Source organism: Ipomoea nil, unplaced genomic scaffold (genome assembly GCF_001879475.1).
Source record: "Ipomoea nil cultivar Tokyo-kokei standard unplaced genomic scaffold, Asagao_1.1 scaffold0382, whole genome shotgun sequence".
Lineage (NCBI taxonomy): Eukaryota > Viridiplantae > Streptophyta > Magnoliopsida > Solanales > Convolvulaceae > Ipomoea > Ipomoea nil.
The window spans coordinates 2,481,439-2,492,920 of record NW_017616810.1 but is presented as its reverse complement, the minus strand read 5'-3'; the positions used below and the strand labels follow the sequence as shown (position 1 = coordinate 2,492,920).

The window sequence follows — 11,482 nt, the reverse complement described above, 5'->3', positions numbered from 1 at the left end:
GTCAATAGAGAAAAATAAATTCAACTTGTATTTAGCAAGATTTTTCTAGGCTAAAGACACTAAACAGAGAGTAGAACATGATTCTGTCATCTAAGTTATCTTTATTAATATGAATTATGTTATTGGTGAGGTTTGTAACCTCCGTGAGAAACAAAATTTTGAGTCCTTTTTGGAAATTATGCCCAGCTTGGATGTTTCTATTAATTTAAATTTTAAAGAGTAAATATCCAATTTGATTCCCCGATTATTAAGATTTTACCATTTTAATTATCGACTTTCAAATTTATTTAATTTTATCCTCAATTATATAATTTTTTACCTAAATTAGTCTTTTATCCAAATTAAAATAATTTTGATTAGGACCGTTTTGGTTAACAATTGCATAGTTGAGGATGAAATTAAGCAAGTTTGAAAATCGAGAACTAAAGTGGTGAAATCCTAATAGTCGAGAGACCAAATCAAGTATTTAACTCTAATTTTTTTAAAAAAAAACTCTAATTCAAATTAAATTTGACCAAGACTATGTGGTCTAATGGTACCCGGGTTGGACTTTCATTTGGAAGGTTACAAGTTCGAGCCTCAGTGGAGGTGTTATCGGTTCTTTGTGTCTCAGTAGGTTGAGAAAGTATATGAACAGATACTACAATGTAATAGGGCCAGTGACATTCAAAAAAAATTAAATTTGGCCTTCCCCTCGAGGTTGTTATAGAACTATTATAAATTCTTGATATTCAAAAAAAAAAATTAAAAAATTTCTTCTCATTTTATAAGTTAGAAAGCAAAAAAAGGCGGGTCGAACATCCGATCGAGTAACTAACCGGGTCGTATTCTCCAGTTCCCCGCGCTTTACTCCGGGGGAGGTCCTGGAAAGGCTGGAATGGAATCCGATTCGAATCACTTTCTCTTTCAGTGTTTCGTCTTTACATCTCAGTTCAATTGAAGCGCTCTGCGTCCTCTCACACCTCTCATTGTCGCTCTTTCGAGGTCAGAAGAATCAGAATCGGGTAAAAATGACAAAAAGAAAAATAAAAAACCAAATTGTTCTATTTAAAGTCAATTATGCAATGAATTCCGTTGTTGATGCGTGAAATTTCTTGTTTGTATTCATGCAAAAACCACAACTTTCGGCCGGTAACAATCTTCGTACCATTTGTATGTCTTGCTGTTTTTGTTTTTTTTTTTTCAATTTGTTCTTGTCATGTATTTTCTTTATGCTGCAGAAGTTTTACTGTGCTGTAATTATTTTATTTTTTTAATTTTAAGGAATGAGTATTTGGGTCTTGCATTGATAGACTGTTGCGTGCCTTGAATGGATTGATTGAGTTAATTGATGGATTTCTTATTCTTTTCGTGAAAAGAAGGCTTGCTTTTGCGTAGCTTAGTCATCTTGCTTTTAGAACTAACTTTATTAATGCTATAACGAGATTACTGCGAGGTTTCGTGTTTCTGGAAAGTCTTGGTAGCTGATATGGAAGAGGGATTGGGTATGAAATCCCACCTACTGTTTTTCTCTTGCTTGGTTATGGTCTTTTCATGTTTTGGTGATGATGAGGAATTGATTGTTGTGTGAAAAATATCACCCTTTACTCCAATTTTCTCTGTTTTTCATTTCGTTTTCCATTCTCCAAAGATAAAGTATATTGCTTTGGTGCCGGTGTAGGGGTTCGAATCCACTAGGAATTGGGGGTCATTAGTCGCGATTTACCTCTTCTGACTCATGGGCATGGGTTTTGGGGACTTAAGATAAGTATGGCATAATCTGTAAAAGAAATGCATTTGTTGTTTTTCTCTCTCTAGCTTTCTATTTTTCTAGAAAAATAAAGAATTTTTATGGTTAGTAAATGCACAAGTTTGCCAATCCATTTTTGTTAAGGTCTAGGCATTCTCTTGGCTATGTGGTACATGTTGATATTCATCATGGAAGTAGAAATTGTATAATCTTATAGGATAGGCTTATCTTGATCATAGTAGCCTCCTGCAAGTTGGTTTTGGCTAAGAAATCCATTTTGGGTTTGAACGAGTAAACATGTATATTGATGATGATGATGTATGTTGCTCATATTGTGCAGGGATACCAGGGGATGGAAGATGCTTGTTCCGTTCAGTGGTTCATGGGGCTCGGCTAAGAGAAGGAAAGCCATCGCCAGGTGAAAGCTACGAAAGAGAACTCGCTGATGAGCTCAGAGAAAAAGTAAGAGAACTTTATCTTTACATCTAAATGAGTTATAGATCCTCACGATGTATTCTTTATTGACAACCCAATGGCGCATTTCTATTTTGAACTACTCTGAAATCCTTATTATGCGAGAGCAACTTCTGCATATTTTGCCTGGCTATACTTCACTGTAGTGCTGTTCTTACTACCCCAAGTAATGACAACATGGAGTTTTTTCCATTTTTGGTCTCACAACTATGTGGGTCCGTTTCCACAATTGGTTGCTGATTATTAATTTTTCACATTTGGTCTCACAAATTTTAAATATTTACCGCGGCCCCTCCGACCTAATTTATGATCACGGACAGCCAGGACAGGCAAATGACTTATTTTAAAGGGCAAAATTGTCATTTTCAATCCCTTTCTTTAGAAGTTTTTTTTAAAAAAAAAAATAATAGAAAATAACAATTTTACCCTTTAAAATAAGTCGGTGATCAAAAATTAAGTTGTAGGGACTAAATGTAACAAGGATTATAAAGTTATGGGACCAAATGTGAAACGGGAACTAAATGTAAAAATGATATCATAATCATGGAATCAAAAGTGAAAAAAACCCTGAAAACATGCTTGCACATTGTTCATTAGTTACCAATAAAAACATCGATTTGTTTTACAGGTTGTGGAGGAGTTTATCAAGAGACGAGCAGATGCTGAATGGTAGTTTATTCTTGTATACTCTCAAATTTTAATATGCCAAGGCTTTTTCTACAATAGCTTGTAAGAAATCGTGTAATACTACATGTATTCTCAAGAAACGAAGTTTGATTGTTAACTTTTAGGGTTCTTGTTAGTACTCAAGAAACTTAGTAAATCGTTAATACAATTTTGGTTCAGGTTTGTTGAAGGTGATTTTGATGCATATGTCACACAGATGAGACAGCCCCATATCTGGGGAGGTGAACCTGAACTGCTGATGTCCTCACATGTTCTACAGTAGGTCTTTTGCTTCTTTAATTTTTCATTTCTCAAGAAAAATGATTTTTTTTTTTTTTTGGGTTTGTAAATGTAAATGTAAATGTAAATGCACACATAGTTTCTTAATCAGTTTTAGTAGATGCTAAGAGCCTAAGATATATTCCTGCATCCTGCATTTATTTTCCATCTTTGAATTTTGTTGAAACTTTGCAGGTCTCCCATCACAGTGTACATGTGGGATAAGAAGACTACTTGCCTTAAGGTTATAGCTGAATATGGTCAAGAATATGGGAAGGACAAGCCTATTTGTGTTTTATATCATGGCTATGGCCACTATGATGCACTGCAAAACCATTCTGGTGGCCAACTATCAAAAATGTAATCTCTCCCTCTATAATCACAAATCCAAACATTTTCTTACTTCTAACATTCCTTGGACCTATTGACAGGTTTCAGTGCTTCAAAATATGCTGTATGATATCTGAGCACGTAAGATCATCATCGCTAATCTCTCTTTTTTTTTTTTTTTTTTTTTTTTGCAGGAATAAAGCAAAAAGGTTTTTTCAGTAATATAATTCTTTGGGAGCACATGGAGGTTAGAGATCTCCATTCTATTGAGCCTCAAAACCCTGTCAGGACAAAAGGGACTTGAAGGGGGAATTAAAAGTACGCTTTCTTTGAAGCTCTGATGATAGTCACTATGTGTTCCTATTAGCTTCATTATTTTCAGGACAACTTTATAACTCAATGCCATGTAATATAACTATATAAGATACTTCAAAATGATTAATCTCTTATTCTGGATTACTATGTGTCTCTTCTTTCTTTGGGAACTCAAAATTTTCAGAAGGAAATTCATGATAACAAATGGAAACTCTGTACAAATTTACCTGATCTTGCACCAGTTTTCACTGACCATCTCTCCATAACTCTCGAAGTAGCTGATACCTGATAAGATTTCGACCGCCCTTTACTCCCGGAGTCCATTTCATGTTTGTTGAAGTAGGACAGCCCCGTGATCTATCAGCTATAATTGAAGTCAGGGGTGAGTCCACCTCGTCTAGCTCATCATCACTTGTGTATGATTTCTTGAGAACAGATGACGCGCTTCGTGCTAAAGATTGGGTTCCAGACTCTCCCATAAACCTAGTAACCGAGGCTGCTGTTGGGGGTGAGTAAACAGTGGGGGTGGCAGTACATGGTACCATAGTGAAAGAGTCACTGGAAGCATCCATATCATCCTTGAGAAAGGAAGAAAAGTTTAACAACAACAACAATAATAATAATCTGCAAGTAATGATGAAGCTTGGAGAGTATTTTAACCTCAGAATCGAGAGCCACAAATACTTCTTCGGGAACTGGGTGTGGGGAGAACTCATCAGGAACATAAAGGCTGAGAATTATCTTGATCAGCGATGGGCTGAACAATGGGGAAACCTTCAAAATTTTAAAATGTAAAAAATTTGAGCATTAATGTGTTTATGCAGTACTGGTGTTTGATGTTTGGATTACACAAGCTACTAGCTAGAAAGGTACTCACTTCTTTTCTTGTTAATGGATCGGCCAGCATTTCGAATGGTAGCATCATGAGGTCACTTAGCGCATTGAGGAGGCGGAAAGGCTTGTGAGACTCGTGTTGCTTGTCTTCCACAAGCATAGTGTTGCTACTATCAGGAAACTCGTTATCTTCAGTTTCGAATAAATCAGACAGCCATCTAGACCAGTTTCCAACCTGTCAGCAACAAGAAAGCAACCAAAATGTTCAAATAATACCACTCATAATCGATGTCTCACTGTCTCGGTGGCAAATAAAGAATACATATAATGTCACTCTGAAACTACACCTCTATTTGGTTCCTATAGAGAGAATTTCCAAAGAATGCATTCTAAGTGGAGTTCATAGATCCAACAAAATTCACTCTCATTATACTCCAACAGTCAGGCCAAGCGAAAACCATCATATTACCGATGAAGCTGACAATAAGTAATATTGAATAGAAAGAAATGACTACTCACAGCATTTTTTAGTTGTGCACCAGCCCCAAAGCTTAATTTCCCAACAGGGATTGGGAGGACCTTAGGATTACTAATGGGATCTGACACAGGATCTGTTGGCATTTCATCAGCTGAGACACGAAGAATGGCGTTGAACATCGCCACATCCAGTCTACTCACTAGCTGTTCCATAACCTACACAATTGAAACAGAAGTGTGATGAAGTTAGTCATCAATTAAAACAGCAAATACAACAAATTGCTTATGCAAGCTTGTCTGTTGATCCTGATAATGATCACATACTAAGGCACTCCCTGCAGTCAGATGAACACGGGAAATAAACCCCAAATGTGTTTCTTAATAGATAGGAAGTCTATCTATCAGAAAGACAAAAGGGGCAATGTGGGGCATAGTGCCTTATTATTTAGATGTTTGGATAAGTTGGTAGATAAGTCAAGTATATTCTCTCTGTGACACTTGAATACTTGATGTACAAATTCGAGTATATCACACACTATCAACATACCATTTTTGCCAGCATCGACAAGCAGCCACACTCATGTCCTTCCGCCCTAACTGGGCACAGCCTTTCACAAGCATCCCGGAAAGCCTTCTCCCAAAGATCTATTGAGAAACTACCAGGCTCTTCATCTCCAAAACCATGCCTAGTTCCCTTCTTACAATTTGAGCTCACAGATCCGCCACTTGTTTTTGCAACAGTTCTTTGCATATGTGGAATGAAAATCTGGAGTGTAACACAAAATAAACTATAGCACTGACCTTGAAAAAAACTGCTTATTGATTACAAACTGATTAACTGAATTACTAAGGAAAGAAAATAATGTTAAAAACTGCAACACGGAATTCAACCTGCCACCACACAGACTCAACAATTCGGGAGAAGATCCAAGCTTCAACTTGTTCGAGTGCAAGGGTAAATACATCCCTATCTCCCCAGTCAGTCTGTTCATTTGTTACACTCTTCCTTCCTTCATTAGTGTAATCAAACTCACAATTTTGCTCCGAATATCTGCCTTTGTCCCCAGTTTTATCACCAGGGCTTCCGATATTTGGTCTATTCTTGTCTACTGTGTCTGCAGCAGCCTGGCTAACAATTGCTCTCAACATGATTGTGTTTGATAACCAAAAAGTCAACCTGTAAACGGAATATTTCAAACCTCAAGTTGCTAAAGCATAACTTGTAAAGCAAAGTGTAACGAGATTTTGGAAAGGAATATGCACCTGGGAACGTCATTTCCACATGCTTTAGAGACCAAAGCTAAACCTGAGACAGCAGTTCTTGCACAACTTGCTTGTTTAGTTTGAGACTTCACCTTGCAAGCATGAAAGTAGAGCCTTGAGAGGCGGCGAGCTGGAGCATGAACCTTGTTTGAAGAACTCACATGTTCAGCAACTATAGAATAAAGGCTAACCTCAACAGCAGCAGCTTCCCTTAATTCTTCCTCAAGAATTTCAATTCTGGATTTCCATTCATTTTCTTGGTCAGGAAGCCTATTTGTTGATTTATTTCTTTCGGCGTTAGCACTAGAGCTGGCATCTTCAGTGACATTTATTTTTGCTGCCTTTTCTGTATTATGGCCACTGGCTGAGTTAATTGCTGACAAATTTTGTGCATCAACCAGGATCTCTGCATCCCGTTCAGTTTCTAGTTTCTCCTTTACATCCTCCTTTCCACCCATAAGACAAGCATGTAAATTATTAACTTCACCTTCAGCATGCCCCGTTTTCATTTCTCTATCTTGGGATTCTTGAACACTGACGTGTAAGTCATCTCCTGGGAGACTCTTTTTTACTTGATCAATTTCTGGCTTCTCCTTTATATCCTTTCCACCCTCAAGACCAACATGTAAACTATTAATGACTTCACTTTCAGCATGGTCCATTTTTACCTCTTGGGGTTCTTGACGACTGACATTTAAATCATCTAGTCGGATTGCTTCTTCATCCTGCTCAGTTTCTAGTTTCTCCTTTATATCCTTACCCCCAGCAAGGCCAACTTGTAAATTATTAACCTCGCTTTCAGCATGACTGATTGTTATCTCTTGGGGTTCCCAAAGACCAACATGTAAATCATCTCTAGGGATTCTCAGTTCATGTTCAGTTTCTAGTTTCTTGTTTATATCCTTTCCACACACAAGATCAGCATGTAAATTATCAATGACTTTACTCTCACCCATTTTCATCTGTCTCTCTTGAGATTCTTGACCACCAACATCTAAGTTATCTCTTGGGATTCTATCTTCTTCCTGTTCAATTTCTAGCTTCTCCTTTGGATCCTTTTCACCCCAAATATCATGTATACTACTAACTTCATATTCAGCATGATCCATTTTCCTCTCTTGGGATTCTTGAAGACCAACATGTGAATGATCCACTGGGATTATACCTTCTCCCTGTTCAGTTTTATCCTTTCCACCCACAAGACCAACATGTAAATCATTAGCGACTTCACTTTCGGCATGTCCTGTATTTCTCTCTTGGGATTCTTTAAGATTCACATGTAAATCATCTCTTCTGATTCTCTCATCATCCTGTTCAGTTTCTAGCTTCTCCTTTATATCCTCCCCACTCAGAAAGCCAATATTTAAATTATTAATGACATCACTTTCGGGATGGTCCATTTTTCTCTTTTCAAGTTCTTGAAGACCAACATGCAAATCTTCTCTAGGAATTCTCTCTTCATCCTGTTCAGTTTCTAGCTTATTATTTATATCCTTTCCACCCACAAGGCCAACATGTAAATCACTAACAAATTTATTTTCAGCATGGCTCATTTTTCTCCCTTGGGATTCTTGAAGGTCATGAGTCCTTCCAGGGTCCAGATCCAAACTTGTTTGGATACAACCATCTGAATTTTCAACACTGGAAATTTTTTTATCAAAGCAGTTGTCTTCGACAGGTTGTGTATCTATTTTAGTTGGGTGTTTGCTACTATCAACTTCTTCAATATGAGTTGTGATTTTATGCTCAAGGCCTCTCACAATGTTGGACTTCCCACTTGTACCTTCAGCTGGACTCTCCAAACACCTAGAAGGAACACTCTCAAGCGATGCTGCAGGGACCAGTGCTTGAAGTGTATCAGAGTCGATATGTTCCCTGCCAAAGTTATTTTTTGCAGATTCAACTCCATCCTGCATTTTTTGTGACGTTAAAAGTGCCATTACCTCCCTTCAAACGTACACAAAAACAAGACAGAGAACTTGGGGGAAAGAGGAAAAGAACATCAATAGGCACAGAGCAAGTTCCAAATGTTACACGATAAGAATTAATTCTGGTAATTTCATGCATCACACAGGATTCAGACTAGTGCTTAAGCCAGTGTACAAGCAACTGGAATTCTCCATCTTGTCTCAGTAAGCAATACAAGACAAGATGAAACTGTGACTTTGAATGAGAATTCCAATCACAATGTGCTTGGGAAATCAACTAATTAGTAAAAGATTTAATGTGATTGGGAAAAGGTGCAAAATAGAACCAGTTTAACTACCTTCTCATGTTGAGGTGGTGGAGCCTTAGCGGCCTCTGTGGAAGATGAAGTGACATCCAGGGATGAATGTGATGACACATCATCATCTGTGAAAGAGGCAATCTCAGACTGATCATCATTTCCTCCATTCACTGAATCTGCAATAGATTGCTCATCCTTCTCAGTGGACGTTCTTTTTGATAAGCTGACCTTAGAAGATGAACTTGAGCTATCCTTGTGAACAGGCTGTACTGTAACGAACATGCTGGGTTGCTCAAAGCTTTTTGAACTCTTTTTGCTGTTCACAGGAGTGCAAATGCTCATATCCTCCTCAATAGCCCCAAAATCTGCAAGATTTAGTGTGGCTGTCCCCAACAGTTGCCCTCTACTCGCCTTGTCCTTCCGAGGTTCGTATAGGTAAAGATTCAACAAATTCTTCTGGAACTTATCACGAGCCCTCTTTTCATGACATAGAGTTACTGAGAGAGCAAAGGACTCATTGAATTCAATACTCGCATCCCCTACATTAGATATGAAAGACCCAGAGTTCTGATCACCATTCTGCCAGACGAGCAACACAGACCGAACAGATCTAAGCGACTGCGATGGCGGCCAAGGCTTAACCTCCTCCACATGGATAACAAAATCTACTTGAACAGAAGCACCCTTCTTGTGCCTCGATCTCAGCCCGAGAACCATAGCTTAAAATCCACTTCAAATGCTGTAGGAAAAACACTACTCCTTAGTAAGGAACCTAAAGACGAGAAAGAAAAACCTACTCCCAAGTTCAAATTATGAAGATAGGCACACTATCCACACATAAAAGGACATCAAAACAGACGAAACATCCTCTGATTTGATACCCTGTCAGAAAGGGCCCATTCTTGTTTGTATGAATGTATCCTTCAAATGCAAGTTTAACAAGCAAATTTTAAATAATGGCATCTTAGGCATCTTCAAGTCCAGTCACTGAGCTCATCATCCACTGACAGTCTGACAAAACAAACCGACCATTCATTGTACAATTTTACCATTATTCCTCTGTGTGTTTTAGTGTCGCAATCATCACAACAGAAAAGTTAAAACTTAAAACCCTACATTCACTATTAAAAGTAAACTATCACAACAAATAAAATTCAACCTAAAACATGCAAACATCAATGCCAGTTCTAAGCTTCTAAGCATCAAATAAGCTTTAAAAATGCATTATTTTCTCAGGATTGCTTTCACTGCGTATGGATGATGCTTACCGGGATTGTAGACAATGGCCGCTACAGCAATGTAGAAGAGAAGCCAAAATGCAAGCCTCACTGCCTCAGCATGTCCATTTTCCTGACTTTTCAATATTTGTATTGGCCTATTACCATTTTTAAACTCTTTGATTATGGTAGTCGATGAAGAAAAGTTGAGAAGATTAATCAAGAAGAAAAGTTAGATGAGGAAAGATGTTAAGATCGCCGCGGTTTGGCGGTGCGAAAGAACGTGATTTTCTCTGTTTGTCAAAGTCCAACTTCGTGACTGGATCGATGCTCGTCATCCCCCAATTGTCTCCAGAACAAAATATTTATTCAAATAAATAAATTGTACTCCGTAACAACTTTTGTATATGTGGCATATGTGCCATTGAATAAACTTCGTGTTTGATATTAATCAGTCATAAATTGTTTTTATTGTGATTTAATGTCGTAACTTTGTGATTATTAAAATCATAAATTGTTTTTATTGTGATTTAATATTGTAATTTTGTGATTACTAAGTTAATTATTTGATCAATATGAATAAATTGACTTTATTTTTATTGGTGATGAGAGAAATGAGAATATACATACAATAAACTTTGTTTATATGTAACCTGTAAAATTGTAAATCACATCAACCTACATTATGAGGATTTAATGATTGGTGTGACAAACTTAACTAATTTTGACAATAATTAAATGTATGACTTGTTTTGAACAATTTTGTTATTGTACACGATAAAAATATAAATGGTTCCCCATTTACTCAATTCTATGCATTTTACAAGTGTAACACCTATGTAATCAATTCATATAAGTCTTTTTTTTTTTCTTTCTATATTTTGTATTGATTATGTTAACATAGATTCATAAATTATAACAACATTTTTTACTTTCAGCCCTATAATTATTATAGTACTAATTTTATGTGTGCATTGTGCAAATAGGGTAATACGTAATATTTATATTTAAATAAGTATTTCAAAGTATATCAATGCAATATAATACTGGAGAAGTTCATATATATGTAATTGAATGCCAAATTTGTTTATTTAAATATGTAATTCAAAGTATATGAATGTAAGATAATATAGGAAATTTATTATAATTGTTACTAAAATAAATGTTTACAACTTTGAAAAATTAATAGTTCAAATACTTAGTCTAAAAAAAGATAGTTTAAATAAATAATACCTTTGGTTTGAATTTCTCTGTGTTCTTAATACACTTTTTAGGTAGTATAGTCATTGTCTTCATCTTTGCTAGTTGTCATCTTCTTTTTTGTTGGTAGTGTTTCATTTTCAATTGGGTTACGGGTGATAGCATATATGGTAGCATCATGCTATGCGATTATGGTGTAGAAAGTTGTGAATTTACCTTGTTGTGTATATGACTGGATCTTAGTTGTACTATGAACTATGACTGGATCTTAGTCGTACTATGAACTCTTGATCTTGTAAGCGCTTGTTGATATTTTGCAATTGTAGTTCCCCCCTACATGTTTCATGTGAAAGTATTGAATAAAATATTAATATTTATTAGAAATAAGGGTCAAATAAGTCATTGAAATGTAGACCAAGTTGCAATTAGACCATCGAACTCAAAAAAAGTACAATTGGATCCCTGAACTAC

General features: G+C 36.5%; 2 protein-coding genes across 5 annotated transcripts; one reads left to right on the top strand and one right to left on the bottom strand.

Annotated features, from left to right (window-relative positions):
* The first annotated feature begins 1,011 nt into the window (after positions 1–1,011).
* On the top strand, positions 1,012–3,937 carry LOC109172032 (OTU domain-containing protein At3g57810-like). Of its 3 annotated transcripts, XM_019321171.1 has the most exons (7): positions 1,012–1,152; positions 1,425–1,484; positions 2,070–2,191; positions 2,832–2,872; positions 3,050–3,148; positions 3,344–3,508; positions 3,673–3,937. In XM_019321171.1, exons 1-7 carry the CDS (start codon positions 1,107–1,109, stop codon positions 3,698–3,700), a joined length of 561 nt encoding a protein of 186 aa, XP_019176716.1. In that variant the 5' UTR covers positions 1,012–1,106; the 3' UTR covers positions 3,701–3,937. The 3 variants fall into 3 exon arrangements, with proteins under 3 accessions (XP_019176716.1, XP_019176718.1, XP_019176717.1); XM_019321173.1 differs by lacking the exon at positions 1,425–1,484 and having other exon boundaries at positions 1,014–1,131; XM_019321172.1 differs by lacking the exon at positions 1,425–1,484 and having other exon boundaries at positions 1,014–1,152.
* On the bottom strand, positions 3,904–10,133 carry LOC109172030. 2 transcript variants are annotated; one of them, XM_019321165.1, is made up of 9 exons: positions 9,863–10,133; positions 8,634–9,333; positions 6,368–8,277; positions 5,996–6,281; positions 5,652–5,870; positions 5,147–5,320; positions 4,671–4,862; positions 4,454–4,567; positions 3,904–4,371 (listed from the first exon to the last, which is right to left on the bottom strand). In XM_019321165.1, the coding sequence occupies exons 2-9, from the start codon at positions 9,309–9,311 to the stop codon at positions 4,039–4,041; spliced, it is 3,906 nt and encodes a 1,301-aa protein (XP_019176710.1). In that variant the 5' UTR covers positions 9,312–9,333; positions 9,863–10,133; the 3' UTR covers positions 3,904–4,038. The 2 variants fall into 2 exon arrangements, with proteins under 2 accessions (XP_019176710.1, XP_019176711.1); XM_019321166.1 differs by lacking the exon at positions 9,863–10,133 and having other exon boundaries at positions 8,634–9,605.
* Positions 10,134–11,482: the final 1,349 nt, after the last annotated feature.